Source organism: Dendrobium catenatum, unplaced genomic scaffold (genome assembly GCF_001605985.2).
Source record: "Dendrobium catenatum unplaced genomic scaffold, ASM160598v2 fragScaff_scaffold_390, whole genome shotgun sequence".
Lineage (NCBI taxonomy): Eukaryota > Viridiplantae > Streptophyta > Magnoliopsida > Asparagales > Orchidaceae > Dendrobium > Dendrobium catenatum.
Window position 1 is genome coordinate 3,154,167 of NW_021318852.1, and position 18,461 is coordinate 3,172,627.

Sequence of the window (18,461 nt, forward strand, 5' to 3'; positions counted from 1 at the left end):
TTAAACTCTTAATATAATTTATAATCATACTTAGTCTTAAATTTTTCCCTTTAACTTTTTGTAGATCACTGCAACCCAAGCAACTTCTGCAAAAAGCTATAAAGCAAATAAAAAACCTCATTTATCGAGAAGCCAACCAGCAAAGCAACCCCACACCAGTAAAATCCAACTAAGCTCTCTTTCACTTAAAGCAATCCAGAATACTAACTATACTTCCTGCCCTGCTTCGCCTCCTTTCAAGCTTCACCTTCACCTACCCCTACCTTTACTCCTTCCTATATATCTCCTGCCTCATACACGCCAACAACACACAAAAACACAAGGAAATAAAAATGGCGCAAAGCAGGGTGCTTGTGGTGGGTGGCACAGGATACCTGGGGAGAAGAATAGTGAAGGCAAGCATAGCAGAAGGGCACCCAACCTTTGTGCTCCATCGGCCGGAGATCGGCACCGATATAGAGAAGGTTCAGCTTCTGCTTTCTTTCAAGGAGCAAGGTGCCAGACTCGTTGAGGGATCTTTCGGAAATCATCGGAGCCTCGTCGACGCCATCAGGCAAGTTGACGTCGTCATATGCGCCATCTCCGGCGTGCATATAAGGAGCCATCAAATCCTCCTCCAGCTCGTGCTTGTTGACGCCATCAAAGAGGCAGGCAACATCAAGGTGGTTAGCTTTCTCTATTCAGTTTTCTATGAACATATATGTTATGACATTTAATGCGATGATGAGAAATTATCGTCGAAAGGCTGTTTTTGGTGCAGTTTCAAACTGTTTTCTGAAAGTGGCTTTTCTTTCCCCCAAAAAAAAAGTGGCTTTTCTAAACGTGGATGTCGGGAAAAATAATTCAGTAATTTTTATTTAAGTGAGAGCAAAAGTTTTTTGCAATTTCAATTTTTTTTTGGTTGGCAAGATTAAAGTTAGTTAAATCTGGAATTATTTTTGACAGTTCAAGGCCATAATGGAAGCAGATCTCCAACTTTTTTTATGATAAGAAAATAGTTAGTAAAAGAATAAGGTGTCTTTGTTAGGGCAAATTATTTCGTCCGGTCATTAGACCTAGAAATAGGTCCGGATATCCTCTAAAAATTTGACGTGTGGAATGTACACGTGTCTGTGGAATTTTAAGTCAAGTGCGTCAAAAGCGCAGTCAAAGCGCACCCAAAGCGTATCTAAAACGTACAGTCAAAGCACACAATCAAAATGTGGTCCACGTGGCAACTTTTTAGTGGATGTCCGGACCTAGAAATAAAACTAGATCATTTTTTATCTTTTTTTAAATTTTTCTTTTAAAAGCATGTCTGGACCGGATTTGAATTTCTAAGAAGTTTATAAAACTAGATCGGATTTGGGTCAAATAAATTGAACCAGGTCAATTATGAGTTTGATTAGAATCCGACCCGATAAACTTTTTACACCCCTACTTCCAAAAACACATAACTTTTTTATAATTATTTTTCTTACAAGAAAAGCAATTGAAAATTTATTCCAAACCAAATCTAAAGTGCGACCTTCACTATAATGGAGTGCTTCTATCTAGAAATTATGTTCAAACTTCATTGAATAAATTTATTTAAAAAAAATAATTTTATGAACTATATAAAAGGGGATAGCAATATAAGAAGTGGGAAGATTGTATTATTTAAAATTGATGATAGTAATCTTATTATTGGAGCATTTTCGTGGGGATTATGATGAGATAAGAGTGGTAGAAGAGAAATATTTGATTAATAATATTCTATACAATAACACACTAAAAGCATGTATGTAATTAGTTCAATTTTCTTTTTAAGATAAAATCGACATACCATTGATATACCTATAGCATAAATATTCATGGAGAACAAAATCATGAATTTAGGATTTTTTTTATGGAGTAAAATAAAAGAAATTAGTTTAATACATATTAAATATCAAAATTAAAATAAAATTTTAATTTTTCTCTAAGGATAATAAAAAATAACCAAACAATTTATAGTTGTCACATTAGCGTAATTCATCAGTTTAACGAGCGACTTGTTCTTCGCGTCAGCAACCAGTCGCCTATTAATTAAATGACCGACAAATTCTTTTTAAAATTTTAAAATTTTAATTATGTATTTTAAAATTTATCCTTTTTTCAAGGCTAAAGTCAAATTATTTAATTGCATCCTTTATTTTGTTTAACTTCTCTAACTTCAAAAAATGAACGAGGAATAAGAAAAAAAAAATGAAGTGACCCTTCCTATTTTGACAGAGGTTCTTGCCCTCCGAGTTTGGGACAGACCCAGCAAGAATGGGGCATGCTTTAGCTCCAGGGAGAGTCACATTTGATGACAAGATGGTGGTAAGGAAGGCTATAGAGGAAGCAAATATCCCCTTCACATATATCTCTGCTAACTGCTTCATGGGGTACTTCGTTGGTGGCCTCTGCCAACCAGGAAAGATAATCCCTTCAACTGAAAGCGTGTGCTTGCATGGAGATGGCAATGTTAAAGGTAATTATGCCTCGCTCTGCTTCAACTAATTATCATATATAATCAGGTCCTGATGATGGGAGATATATTTATATACACTACTGTACTCAAAATTATTAGATTTATATATTTATCACATAAATTTCGCTGTATACATAACATGCATGGTAGTATTTTAACTCCATTAATGAAACTCTCGACAATGAAGAAAAAGTCGAGGCGGATCTCATTGGGCACAAGGAAGTAACAAAAGGATCACGCTGGGAATGGCATACAACCTATCTCTATCTCTTTTCTTTTTTTCTCACTACAAAAAACCTGTCATTATCGTTAGAACAATTTTTGCCGGTGTTGCACTGGAAAGAGATAATTTCCGGCGGATTTCTAGTGTTACCGGCGGATTTTAACAGCACATTTTTACTGTAGTACCAAGGGCGGAACTCTATATAACCTAGGGGGGGCAATTGCCCCCCCTCAAAATTTTTTTTTTAACTTAAAGGAGAGTAAAAAATTCATTTTGCCCCTCCTAAAAAAGATCCTAAATCTAATTCAACTTCTGATCACATTGAAGAGCACATTTTTACTGTAGTACTATCTCAATCTTATATGAGCCTTTATAGATCCTAAATCTAATTCAACTTCTGATCACATTGAAGAGCCGTTTATTTCTTATTGCTGGATTCATTAATGTGTCACAGCCATTTATGTCGATGAAGACGACATCGCACTGTACACAATCAAGACGATCGATGACCGCCGCACACTAAACAAAACTATTTACATCAGACCACCACAAAACATACTCTCGCAGAGAGAAGTAGTCATGGCATGGGAGGAGCTCATTGGTAAGGAGCTTGAGAAGACCAGCATTTCAGAAGAGGAGTTTCTCTCCATTATCAAAGGTGAATGACAGTAACCTCTCATTTCAAACCTTTCAGGTTGTGAAATAGTTGAAACTAGAAAGCATTTTGTTCTTGTATTAGTATACATAGATGGCCACTATTGTTTGTTTTCATGATTGCAGAGCAGGAGTTTGCACAGCAGGTGGGATTGGGACACTACTATCATGTATGTTATGAGGGCTGCTTGACCAATTTCGAGATAGACGAGGAGGAGGAGGCATCTCATTTGTATCCAGAGGTTGCTTATACTCGAGTCAAAGATTATCTCCGGCGTTATGTGTGATTCTGCAGCTACGAATTGGACTTTAAGTCATGGGTTTTGAGTGGTAATAATTCACTGGACTTGGATGAACATTTTATGGCAAAAACATTACTTGCATTTGAGGCCATTTTATTTTATTTTATTTTATTTATATATTTATGTGAAATAAAAACTTCTTGGCATTTTTTTTTTAAACCCACGGCGGGGCCTACGCGTTAATATAAAAAAGCGGTTACAAAGTCCTTAATAGGAACCTTCAGCTTTCTAATGCTCGACTGAGCTACAAGATCAAAAAGAAAAAAACATCTGAGCCGATGGTTCCTAATTCTAACAGTTACAAAAAAACCTAATAACATTCTAGGGCTGGAAGACGACAGCACCCAAAAAAGAAGATAAGATAAAGAATGAACACGATCTTCCTGGCAAAATTGTGGTAGAAGGCCACTAGAACCCAAAAATTGGAGCATAAAAGAGTTGACGACCCTAGTAAAGAGTTGATAAAAACTTCTTGGCATATATATATGATGTGGTGGTGGCAGTTGATGGTGGGGGCAATGAAGTGGATGAAGAAGTGCAGTTAGCGTTGGTGGCAACAGTGGTGGTAGAGGTTGGTAGCGTTACAGGCGGTAAAAGTTATATTTAAAAGCATTAAAAACATCTATAATTAATTTTTGATATTTTTTAAAATAACTTGAATTACTAAAAAATAAAAAATAAATAAATCACATGAAAATAAGTATTCAAAAAGTAAAAACAAAAATTACCCTGAATAGCCCTCACGTAATAGAAATGATTCATGTGGAATGACATCATGCCAAGCCAAGGCAGGCTAAATGGAGATGATTTTGACACTTGTCTATTTTTATGGAACAAAGAAATTTAATTAAAATATTTAGAAATAACATTTAGGAATCAAACAAACAAAGTAGAAAATCCTTAAAAATAAGAGAAAATTAAAAATAAATTTAAATTAATTAGAAGCATTTGTAGACCATTTATGTACGAGAAATTTAGCTTGATGGCTAAGTTGTAAGTACTAATTCTTAAAATAATAACCTAACTTATCTTGCATTGCATAGAGATCTTAATTGCATGGGTTTGAAGTGATTTGGTGAGCTTAGCTTACCGTTATCTCTATGTAAAATTGCATGTCCAAAAATGTTTGACTTTCCTAAACCCTTGGGGGGTGAAAATTATAATTCACATGGCATTTTTTTTAGATATGGGTTTTAGTTACTACTTCGTAACACTCACTTTAGTTCTAAGGTCTGAGGCTGATTTGTTGCATAAAAAATCCTATGGTTGATGAAATGTAAGCTCCAAATTTTTTAAATCCCAACTTCAAAACTTTAAAGCCCAATGTAGAATAGTTTTGAATACTATTAAACTTCTGAGAATCCAATGCTTGCTACTTTTGTTCCTTTGGCTTCTAAAAAAGAACAATTCCAATTTGAGTCAAACCCATTTGACATTCCAAAAGAATATTATTTGCCGCTACTTTAATTGAGAATATTATCATGAGATTCATCTCACTTATGATATAATTAATCATAAGAAGGCATTAAATCAACAATAATAAGGCCAAAAGAGCATAACCCCATTCGGGAATAGTGCAGCCAAAAGTCTATGACTAAGTAAAAAAATAAGCCTATCCAAAAAAGAGCATTACTATACAAGGGCAAGAGTTAGGCCTAAAGAGTATGAACAAATGAATAAGAGACTTAGAGGTTATTTGGTTTGAAGTAGAATGGGTGAAAAAAATTTTAAATGCAAGAGTTAGGAGAATATTGATGTTTGGTTTGAAGTAAATAAAATATAATGTAAAGTTTTAGTGTATTTGGAATTCATCCTTTAGTTCATTTTTAGCATATTTGAAATTTCTTCGATTTGGGCGATTTTCAAATATACTAGAACTTCATTGTTTGACACAACCACCGTAAATCGCTACCACCGCCAGCCGCCATCGATTGCCGCCACTGCTAACCACCTTCGGCCACCACCGCCAGTCATGCCTGACTACAACCATTGCAAGCCATCGCCGATCACCATCACCATCAACCATCACCGAATGCCATCGTAGCCCATTTAGATGACCGCCTGCCACCACCATCGACAATCATATCTTTGGACTTATACATTGCATTCGTTGTACTTCATGCCAAAGAAAAAAAAAGTAATTCTCTGCATTTATTTTACACTCATCTAAATAACTCCAAAATATTTCGATTCCATTACTTTTATATTGTACTTATTTTACACTACATTCATTATTCAACTGACAAACAATCCTAATCATAAGAGCTTGACTAGATTAGTAATAATACAACTAAAATGTCATGACTATATAGGAGTACACTAGGCTAAAGTGAAAGACCAAATCAATTATATTTTCAAGCCAAAAGAGTATGATTAGGAGGATGCAGAATATAATCAAAAGGGCATGACTATAAAGTGATAAACCTAGCCGAAAGTTAACTAATCATCTAAGGCTGACTTAAGGTTACCTTGCTTTGATCAGGACACCATTCATGCGTATAAAGTGTTTTAGATTGGGTTTTTTTAAGGTTGTGAAAATGGGAGCATATATGAAACTAAAATAATGAGAGGTTCAATATTCAGTACAAGAAGAGTTGATTTGTGAATTGCATCGAAAGACATAAATATTAATTATTTAAATATGATCTAAATGATGTGAAAATGATATGGTAATATTGTAATACTGCAAAATTATGACAAAAGTAAACAAATTGAATTACACAATGACTTTACAAGCGCATTTTTCTAATTGTATATATATGAAAAAAAAAAATCAACAATAATTGTATGTTGAGCTTCTTTAGTAAAAAAATCCATTTTGCAAAAGAAATTTAAAGTTCATCAATTTTACATGATGTTTGAGCGACGATCAATGAATCAATAGAGCACTGAAGGAGGTGCAATGACTAATGATCATACTATGGGTGTAAGTGAGCCGAGCCTACTCACGAGCCGGCTTAAACACGAGCGAGCCGGCTCAAACACAACTTGTTTATAGGCTCGCGACTGAGCTTATCTAGCTCACGAGTTGTGCTCGAGCTTGAACGCGAGCTCGCTTAGTCAAGCTTGAGCTTGACGAGGCTCGGCTGGTGAGCTTGTGAGCCAGCTAGAACTACAATTTTAATGGCTTTAGAAGCACATTTTTTCTAATTGTATCCATATGAAAAAAAAAATTCAACAATAATTGTATGTTGAGCTTCTTTAGTCAAAAATCCATTTTGCAAAAGAAATTTAAAGTTCATCAATTTTACATGATGTTTGAGCGATGATCAATGAATCAAAAGAGCAATGAAAGAGGTGCAATGACTAATGATCATACTATGGGTGTAAGTGAACCGAGCCTACTCACGAGCCGGCTCAAATACGACTTGTTTATAGGCTCGTGATTCGAGCTTATCACGCTCACGAGTCGTGCTCGAGCTTGAACACGAGCTCGCTTAGGCAAGTTTGAGCTTGATGAGGCTCGGCTAGTGAGCTCGCGAGCCGGCTCGAACTACAATTTTTTTTTTTAAATAATAATATTTTCAAGCATATTTAAAAGTTTTTTTAAAATCAAGTTAAAATCTTCAACATCGGCATAATAAAAAAAATCTCCAATACCAACTACGAAGGCTAATAAATGCTGCAGCTTTCAAAACATTGCCAAAATCAGCACGATTACTAAAACAATGAAACTTTCAATACGTATGAAGATGTGACATTCTAATAAATGATGTGACATGCTAATAAATACTAAATGACGTGGCATGCTAATAAATGAAACTTTCTATATATAATTATAAAGATGTGACATGCTAATAAATGTTGTAGGCTCTTGAGCTCACGCCATTGGCCATTACAAAATGGCATCATTCTTCGCTTGAGTTCTGCATCGGCTCTCCACAAGTGCGAGAAACGGACCGGGAAAAAAATATGGGCTCGAAACTGACGCAGGCTAGCACGAGCAGCTCAATTAGCTCAATAAAGTATCACGAGCTCGCTTTCCGACTAACGAGCTGAGCTCAATAGTGCTAAAATTCGACTCATCTACACCCCTGGATCATACTATGTTTGGTGAACTACCATTAAGGGAGGGTGTCAACTGATGAAAGGTAAATGATCAGCAAATAGCAAATGAAAAATGCTAAATGCAACGAGAATTAATGAGCCACATGCAAAAGCCAGAGAAGGGATTTTGAGGGCTAGGATTTTGTATTGTGGGTATACTATATTACATAATTAATTTATTTAAATGGGTTATTTTTTGCACTTACATCTAAAATTGGTGGTGATTATCAAATAAAATTGGGAAACAAGTAGTTCTATAAAATCAAGATTGATTAGTTTGCTCGCTGATTAAACTATCAGTATACATAAAAGGCAAATTAGCCTAGTCATAAGACTGGTTGATGGATAAATTAGTCAGACCAGCCAATTCGTTCTAGTTTTAATTCCAAGGGAATTTTGCTACATGAAAATATAACCAAATCAAATAAAATTTGATTTTGACTCTTTTGGATTTATTAAAATAAATTTGGGAATTTATAAAAAATTCCTAAGATAATTATGAAACCAAAGTCTAATATACTGAAAATGCCTTGAAATTTTTTATATTTTAGAATTTGATACTTAAAAATTCAAATTGAATGTTTTGAAGTTTTGAAAAGGTCAACTCATTGTGTTTGTTAAAGTCAAATGTAAAATCTTATTGTTAATAAAGTGAGTAATTAAAGAAATTAGAGATTAATTGAAAAAATTATTTAGGTAATTAGCCCAAATATCAAGACCATTTTGAATATTATTTAAAAATTTTAATATTTAACACCAACGAGGTTAAAATTATGAAAATTATCAAATTAATCAATAAAATTCTATAAATTTTGGCGATGTGTGGCATTTATCTGTTAACTTTAAAATGATCAATTGAGATATGAAAAAATAGTTAAAAATATGTAGTTTTCATTAAAAATTTGTTAAAGATACAAAAAAGAATGAAAAAATGCTTGAAAATTGATTTTTAAAATATAATCATTTTTTAGAAAATTTAAAAGTTTTTTTTTTTTTTTTTTGAAGTTGGAAAATTGAAAAATTAGGCTTTAAAACTTGAAAAAATTGACCAATTCACATATCACTCAAATTGATGTTTTTGAGAAACTCCAAAGTTTTTGAAGCTATTCAAATTATTTTTCTTGTTTAATAATTATAAAATATAAATTTCAATTATGGAAGATAGGAAAATACAAATAATGCAAATACCCTAAGGAATGAACCTCATGGCCATTTGAATGCTGGAAGAATAGTTTGTTGATTTTCAAAATATAACTTACTCAAAGAAAATACCAAACTTATATATAATAACAAAAGCAAAATTTGAAATACTTATGGATTGTCAAAATTAATACATTAACCTATATTTTTTATTTGAGATGACACTACCAGGAAGGTTGTGGGTGTCGGCACTATAGGTAAAGCTGATAAATTTTTCATTAAAAATGTTTTATTAGTTAAAGTTTTAAAACATAATTTATTAAATATTAGTCAGCGTTCTGATAAAGATTTTAATATCAAATTTCTTTTACCAAATGCTTAATCATATTAAATGGCAAAAAAGTTTTAGAATGATTGAGAATCAATAATATTTATATGATCTATTTAAAATACATTGATAAATCAAGGGAGGTTTACTGTTTGAAAATAACATTTTATGAGTCATGGTCATGGCATAGGAGATTATGTATGCTAGAATGAGAACTCTTAAGAAAATCACTAAATTATAATTGTTTAGAGGCATTCCTAAACTAGAATTCTCCAAAGAACATCTTTGTGATACATGCTAATTTGGAAAGTAATCCAAATAATATTTAATTCAATCAAGGAAGTAGTAACCACTAGACCTCTAAAATTCTTTATATGGGCTTGTTTGAGCCTATTAGTGCAATGAGTCTAGGTGGGGAATAAGTTGGATTCATAATTGTTGATGATTATTCTAAGTTCATCTATGTTGAATTCTAAGCAAATAAAAAAGAATCATTTGAAGATTTTAGAACCTTTTCAATTTAGACAAATTAAAAAAAAGATATTCAATTTTAATAATTCATAGCGATAACAAAGGAGAATTTAAAAATGATAAATTTGAATTACTATGTCAAGAGTCTGGGATAAAGCATAACTTTTAGCCCCTAGAACCCCATAATAAAATGTTGTAGCTAAAAAAAAGAACATGACATTGATAGAGGCTTCAAGGGCAAAGCTTATTGAGTATATATGGTTAACCAAGTATTTCTGGACAGAGGCAGTAAATAATGCTTGATATGTGCTCAATCGAGTGAACATAATATGCAAACTAACTAAAATACATTATAAATTACTTAAGGGTAGAATATCAAATTTGTCCCATCTATATGTGTTCGGATGTAAGTGATTTTTGTTAAATAATGAAATATCTTATTTAAAGTAATAGTATGCTCAGGTAGATGATGTGATATTTATAGGATATTCATCTGTAGGTAAAGTGAAAGTTCGTTAGGGATGTTAAGCCCTTATGAACTAGTCTCAAGGCTAACCAAGAGGGGGGATTAATTAGTATTTAAAATTTTCTCCAAAGAAAAATACAAACACAACCAAACAATCATCACATAAATTAAAGTGCGGAAATTAAATGCGAAAAAATAATAAGTAAGAACACATCAGATTTTATAGTGGTTTGGTCAACTTGACTTACGTCCACTCCTCGGAGCCTCTCCTCTGGGTATTACACTAAACTCAATTTCTCTCCTTTTGCCCCCACAATAAGGTGGAGAAGCCCATACAAAAACTCATTTTCATCGACCCCGGGTGTCAATATTTGACCCGACCCGAAAACCCGACCCGGACCCGACCCGGAAAATCCGGGTTGGACCCGACCCGTTTGATAAACGGGTCGGGTTCGGGTTCTCTAATTCGACCCGTTTGATAATCGGGTCGGGTTCGGGTTGACCCGGCGGGTTGCCGGGTCAACCCGCAAAACCCGTTTATTTAAAAAAAAAATGAATTTTTTAGCTGGCCTGACCCTGCCCCTCTGCCCTGCCCCTGCCCGACCGCTGCTCTGCCCCTGCCCGGCCGCATGCCCTGCCCCCTGCCCCCACTTCCAGATCAGCTGCCGCCGCGGTGCCGCGTGCGAGATCAGCTGCCGCGCGAGTGCCGCGTGCCTGATATCGGCTGCCCGCCGCTGCGAAGCGGCCGCTTGCCGCGTGCTGCTCGCCGCGCTTGAACCCGTTCCCTTACTATTCCTCTCGATTTTGGATTTTTTTCTCTCAGGATCGTCCAGACGATTGGATAATCGTCCAGCCGATCGGCAACTGTAGAAAATATCGCCTAAGAAGTAGTTCTGGAACCGTCCCAAGCACGATTTTCTGTCTGATCGTCCGGACGATTTGGCAATCGCCGCCCGATAGAACAAATGATATAAGATTGAGATCTTTTGATGAGAGGAGAAATTATTATTAAAACAAAATATCTGTTTTGTGGGAGAGAAAAAAGAAAGGGAAAAGAGAATTGCCTGTTTTCCGAGGCCGAAGCGCTTTTCGTCGACGCTCTGTTGAAAAAGTGTAGATCTCGTGGTAAGGACTCCAACCCTATTATCTGTTATTCAAAAGATATTGAGTTGACCGAGTTATACTGTTTTGTGTTTCGTATCGACTTTTCGAAACGTGATTTGGATTGCACAACTTCACGCACAACTTTTGATATGTATAGATATGATTATTGCACACGATTTGACTGTAATTCTACGAAAGATTTTACCGGCGAATGATTCTACGCGATTTAATCGAAAGAAAAATTACGGGACTTGATTGGATTTGATTTCTATAGGCATAGCTGTTATTGATATCGATATCTTCTTAATTTGGTGAGATTTGGAATTTGTGCCTTTGCAACCATTTTGTGTAATGTTGACCGCTGCTTACTTCTGCCCGATTTTCGGTACGATTTCTAATTTCCGCAGATGATAATTGAATTGATATGTGTATGACTATTGATACGATGTCTAATCTCTTTATTATTGATAATTGCAATCGATTAAATTGCATTCTGATTTGATTATTACTGAAAGACAGAGGAACCTAGTTTGAACGTTGGTTGGAGATAGATATGAACTGTACAGGGATGTGGGCCACGGGCTTTCCTTTAAATATCGTATCATGGATTTCTACAACACACTATCCGTCATGACTAGTGTTTGTGCTTGTCTAGTAAGGACCATTGAAATGATATGCATCGATTTATTGATCCGATTGGAATTATCGAATATTCTTATCGTAGGATTCTTATGATTCATCGATTGATTCTCATTGATTGATTGCATTGGCATTGATATTACTGACTTGTGATCCCATTGATATTGATATGTGACATGAACGACTATATGCATGATACTTGATACCATTGATTCATGCATGATTCGACTTGCTACTTGTAGAATTTATCGTATTGTCCTTCCGATTGATTTATCGACTCTGATCGTATAGAACTGATTTGAATTGATGATTGATTTGATTGATTTACTCGTATTGCTTTTCCGATTGATTTTCTCGCATTTGATGATTCGTAGATTACCGGCATCGCATTGATACGAATCCTGCCTAGATCATAGAAAAATTGACACTTATATGGATATAGATGTATCGATTGAGAGAGACCAATATAGATAGTGCATATAGATATGAAGTGACATATGGATATTAACTTGATACTACAGATCCTGATAGGTATTGATTATACTCGAGCAATTAGATTTCTTTAGAGCTGAATTGTTATCGAATTTCAATTGACCTGATGATTCCATTGGTATAGAGTTGATTTATGAGTTGATCGAGTTGTTCGATGATTTCCTTGCTGCATAAATAATTGACTGGAAGAATTATATTGAATAAGATTACCACGATAGATTGATCTGCAAGTATATGATCTGATATATTCCTTTATATGATGTGATACGAATAATTAAAAACGGACTAGATGAGCCGTATTGATTGTTATCGATAGCAAACTGGCATAGAGACTGTGGAGATTTGAATTGAGTATTGATTTTGAGCTTACGGATTTTTTTATGCATTACGACAAGGTGAAATAGATTTATATTGATTGAAATAGATGGATTTATAGATTCGATGACATCATAGACGACAGTTGACTTACCTGATAGTCATAGATATTATCGATTGATAGACACACTACGTGATTGGGATATTGACAGGAGCACTTATTATTTAGATTGCTGAGACTATTATTTATCCGATGTTGTTTACGTGATTTGATTCCGCTGTGCAGACTTCATTTCATGACTGGATTTTTGTATTGCATAGACTCATTACCATTGATTGACTTGCTTTTATATTGACCTGCATATTGATACATCGCCGTGCTTGATTCAGTTGTAGGCTTTGGTACCTGACTGGCTGTTGTAAACTCATTATATGTGGTTTAAATTTTCAGGTCCAGCAAGGCAACTGGAATGGAGTTCTCGATCAGATGTCAGACGAATCCTTTCCACTAATTTGATTCTAGGGCATCACAGCCTGCCCGCCCGCGTGCCGAGAGCAGCGTGACGCCCGCCGCCATCGCCGCTGCGCCCGCGCCTTAGCCCGCGTGCTTAAGCCCGCGCCGTCGCGCCGTCACCCACTGCCGGGTCGCGGGTCAAGTCGTCAAACCGCAACCCGCCGGTCGGGTTCCGGGTTAAATGTTCGACTCCGTTTTGCAAACGGTCGGTTCGGGTTCACCCTTAGATTCGTGTCGGTCGTGTTTGACCCGAACCCGACGGGTTGACCCGAATTGACACCCCTACCGGTGAGGTAGAAACCCCAACTCCTTTTCCTTCCTCTTGGAGCAGACAGAGAACCCAACTCCTTTTGCTTCCTCCTGAAGCAGGCAGAGAACCTTGATTAGTTGCTGAAGTAGACCTCTCTTGAACCTCCAAGGAACCAGGGTTGACGACCGGAGAAGACGACTCGAATTCTTTCTTGGAGCAACCTTTAAGAAACACCTCACAAACTCCACCTCATAAGATCCTCTCTCTCCCCCCCTTACTCTCTCTCTCTCCTCTTTGCTCTCTCAAGTCATGACAATAACAAAAGTTCTCCTCTTGAGAAAATAATATATCTTTTAAACAAGGGCTCCAAATTTGCCCTAATTTGTAACTAATCATCAAATATCGTTCAGGATGATCGACCAATCGTTCTATAAGATCAGTTCAAATTTAGCTAAATCAGCTAAGAAGATTTGGGAGAGTCTGGACGATTAGAAGGTTCCTTTGTTCAAATCGATCAGGATGATAGTATATCATCATGTACGATTAGTTCAATTCGACGAATATCGTCCATACCATCACCCTGGATGGATGTCTGGACGATAAAAATTTAATTTGATCGCCTGAGCTGATTAGTACAAAAAAGCACATATCATCCATAACATCGCTTTGGATGGATGTCTGGATGATGAAAAAATAACTTAATCGTCCAGGCCAATCTCACGATCATCCAGGATGATTAGTAAAAAAACATCACATATCAGCCAGAACATCGCCCTGGATGCAACCATGCATATTATGGATCATTCAGGAAGAATTAAGGTTTGTTAACTGATTGTCCCAGACGATCCTGGAATCGTCCAGGATAATATATTCAAGCAATCAAATATTAATTACTTTTCTTAATTATCAAACTAATTTAGGTATACTAATAGTGCATCGTCCAGAACGATGTCCAAAATAGAATATGCCTAAAAGGATTTGACAGTTGATTCTTTCTGATTTGATCCTATCATCCTAGATGATGATAATATCATCTAGGATGATTCGATTAATTGCGGTTGCCTTAACCAGGATGCCTTATTAGGGTTTTTGTTTTTAACTAATCGTCTAGGATGATTTTGGATCGTCCTGAATGATAAGATCGAAAACATAAAACTCTAAAATAGTAAAAAAATTTCCCCCAAGTGTGTGTGTGCAATGTTACTTAGCATTAGGACCCACATTGTTATAATGGACTCAAGAAAAAGTAAAAGACACTTGACGTATATTACAAGCTGACTCAATCCTAATCTACCCAATCTTGTGTTGTTTTGATTTGCAATTTGATCTTGTACACCTGAAATATTACCAGGAAAGGCAGTCATAGAAAAATAAAAATATTTGCTATAATCAAAATTATATACCCTGAAATCAGATTCACAACATAAAGCATACATAATATTTAATAGAAGAAGCTTAGTTGTTGAGAAATTCACCCACATTGTATTTGATGAATCAAATAGGCTTTTAAAACTAGAATGATCGATGATGAAGAGGATGAGATAACCTGTAGAATTGAGAATGCTAAAATACATGATAGAGAAGAAGCTCAGGATATACTGCATAGTGAATGAAAATATTCATCTAGTCACCCTAGAGAGCTAATCTTTGGAGACCCATTTGTAGGGATTAGGATTATGCATGGTATTAGAAAGGAGGTTATCCACACATCTTTTATCTCTATGATATAACCCATTAGTGTATATCATACATTGGCCGATGAATCTTGGATTATGGCCAAACAAGAAGAACTAAATTAGTTTATCAGGAATGATGTGTGAATTAGCAAGAAGACCTATTGATTATAGTGTTGTTGGAACTAAATGAATTTTCAAATAAATAAATAAATAAATAACTCTGGATTAATGGTTAAAAATAAGCTAGGTTGGTACAACCAAATTATGAGAATATATTTTAAGGAGATCTTTTGCCCCATAACTACATTAGAAGCCATTATGGTATTATTAGTATTTTCACGATTTAAGGGATTTAAATTAAATCAATTGGATGTAAAAAAGGTGACTTTCTAAATGGAGTAATTAAAAAAGATGTTTATGTATAATAACCCTTAGGTTTTGAGAACTCATCATTTTTAAATCATGTTTATAAACTTAAGAAAGTATTATATGGGATTAAGCAATCACCTGGGGCATGATATGAAATACTTAATAAATTTTAATTAAAAAAAATCCTTTATTAAGGGGGCCATATATACCACCCATTTAATTAAGCAAATTGTAGATGATATACTCATAGTTTAGATTTGTGTCGATGACATTCTTTTTGGATATACAAATAATGATTTTTGTAATGAATTTTCTTCCGTAATGAGTAGTGAATTTGACATGAGTATGATGGGTAAGTTATCATATATTGTTTTAGTATTAAGCAAAGAGAGGATGGAACCATCTTAAGCCAAACTAAATATATTAATGAAAATTTGAAGAAATTTGATTTGGAAGGTTGCAAGTATGAATACAACGATGATCCCAACCACCCAATTAGTTAAAGATTAGGATGATAAATAAGTTGATTAGAAAAAATTATAGAGATTATAGATTCCTTACTTTACTTGATTGCAGTGAGTCCGATACCATGTTTAGTGTTTCTATGTGTTGGATTTTAGGCTAACCCTTAGGAATCTCATATGATCGCCATAAACAAATATTAAGGTCATTAATATGCAAAGCTTGCTCTTTAACCTAATTGGATACTTAGATTCATATTTTGATAGATGTAGAGTAGATAGGAAAAACACCTCATGAACATTTCAATTCATAAGACAATCTTTGATTTTTTGGTCCAGTATAAAGCTAAACTCTACAAACTTGTCCATCATTGAAGCTGAACATATAGTTATAAGAAGTTGTGTTGCCCAAGTCCTTTGGTTGAAGCAAAAATTTCATAGTTTTGGACTATTTGTACAGGTGTAAAGCCTTCAATATTATGTGCAATAACATGAGTGCAATCTGCATAAGTATATATCTTATCCACTATTCTCGCTCTAAAAATATCAACATTAGACACCACTTCATTAGGGCTTATATGACCAAGCGAGATATAGAATTACAATATGTGGAATTTCAAAATCAATTAGGGGATATCTTCATAAAAACCTTCAATTATGATGCATGCAGAACACTTTGGACTTCATGCCTAATTATTGTGTCTGTGTTTAGTTTATGTGTTTGTGTTTGTGATGTTTTAGCATAATTTCATGTTTGCAAGTGTTCTTTGTATGTTTTTTTTTTCTTATTAGAATTTTTAGTCATTTTCTTTTCCTCGTATTATCCTCTATGTTTAGTTTCTTATTTTTGGTGATATAAAAAATGGGAGTGTCTATAGTTTTGGTTGTACTTATTTTTTTTATTAGAGTAGTTTCTATTAGTGTTCTTTCAATATGTGTGTTGTTGTGTTTTATTTAAAAATAATAATAAAATATGTTTGTTTAAATATTAAAAAAATCTTAAAAATAAAAATAAAGAAGACATTTTCCTTATTTTTAAAAGAAGCCATTTTGTGAGGGAAAGAATTCAACTAGAAATTAAAAATCAAACTTGTAAATATAAATTCAAACCAATAATATTTGCCATCAAAAGGGGGAGATTGTTGCAATTCGGGAGCTTGATTTTATATTTTGATGATCACAAATATTATGGGATGAATATTTTAAATTTTCTTGCTTCACATATTACATAATTATTTTCTTGTGTCACTAGCCGTTTTAGCATTCATTGAGCAAAAGAAAAGAATAAAGGCTTAAGACAGTGTAGCACCAATGTCTAAGTTAGTATATGTTTGACATAGTATGTTGGCTAAGCAAACGTGCACACACACACAAGGCGGAGTAAAATTGAATATTTGAATTTTTCTGCTAATCGTATTATACAATCAAAGTTGTAATGTATGATCAATTCAAATGGAAATTAATTAAAATATTTAATTAAACGAGGTCAAATTAAATTGGGATATAACTAATCATATTGTACAACCATCACATCATACAAAATGATCATCTAATTTGAGAAACTTAGTCGTAGAATTCTGGTATTTAAAGTAGATAAATTTGAAAATTGAACTAATTTCACCATACAAATAGTAATTAACATCACCTAATTTTATTTAAAGGATTAAGGAATCAAATTAGAATAAATTAGCATTAATGATCATATTGTATAATGTATTATTGTACTATATGATCCACTTGAGAACTCGCTAGATGAACTTTGGTTTGCAGTGGCGGAGGCAATAATTTTTTTTTGGAGGGGGCACTAATTGTTGATTTTAAAAATATATTCAATATTTTTTATTCAGGCTTCAAATTAGAATCAATTGTTTAAAAAAATTAGAGTTGTTAAAATATAAATTACATAAAAAAATTAATCAAGTGCATATTGTATAATTAAATAAAAAATACCCCCCCCCCCCCCTCTAAATCTACCCCTATTATTTGTCATGGATAATCTATGATTTGATTGAACTGTTCATACTATACTATTGTCCATCGTATAACATAATTAGAGATGGAATTGAATTAATAATATTGCACAACTATTTCTTATAAAATACTAACAAAAAGACAAAATAAACTAATTATATTGTACACTCTGTGAATCATATTATATGATCAGAAGGCTTAATATTAAAAATTAGAGTTTTTAGAGCCTATTTTATAAACTCTTGTTATGACTTTAGAGCAAGGGTTCTTGAGAAATTAAAGACATTTTCTTCTTAAGAGAGAGCTTGAAGAGTCCACTTTACAAGGGAGAGAGGAGGCAAGGTTGAGAGAAAGAGAATGCTTTTAGAGAGTCAAGGGGTGTGAGAGGGGTAACACGGTTGCTTTGACAAGCTTACACCTTGGGTTGTCCATTAGTGTTATGGTGGAGCTCTTGGAGAGGAGCTTTAAGAAAGAAAGTCTTTGGTGTGAAAGACTCAATAGCCTAGGTGGTTAGGGATTAACATCTCTATCGGGTTGAGGAGGCAAGATGAGGGATGGTATATCCA

The 18,461-nt window shown here is 34.3% G+C and overlaps 1 protein-coding gene across 1 annotated transcript; it reads left to right on the top strand.

Moving 5' to 3' along the window:
* Positions 1–3,791, top strand: LOC110116470 (bifunctional pinoresinol-lariciresinol reductase-like). The gene is made up of 4 exons (XM_020850035.2): positions 1–662; positions 2,233–2,473; positions 3,151–3,354; positions 3,477–3,791. The coding sequence occupies exons 1-4, from the start codon at positions 333–335 to the stop codon at positions 3,635–3,637; spliced, it is 936 nt and encodes a 311-aa protein (XP_020705694.1). The 5' UTR covers positions 1–332; the 3' UTR covers positions 3,638–3,791.
* The last annotated feature ends 14,670 nt before the right edge of the window (positions 3,792–18,461 follow it).

Excerpts from the sequence above, each read along its gene's own strand:
- LOC110116470 (XM_020850035.2), top strand. The coding sequence starts at position 333 with ATGGCGCAAAGCAGGGTGCTTGTGGTGGGTGGCACAGGATACCTGGGG. Across the intron at positions 663-2,232 it reads AAGAGGCAGGCAACATCAAG|AGGTTCTTGCCCTCCGAGTT; the intron begins GTGGTTAGCTTT and ends CTATTTTGACAG. Across the intron at positions 3,355-3,476 it reads GTTTCTCTCCATTATCAAAG|AGCAGGAGTTTGCACAGCAG; the intron begins GTGAATGACAGT and ends TCATGATTGCAG.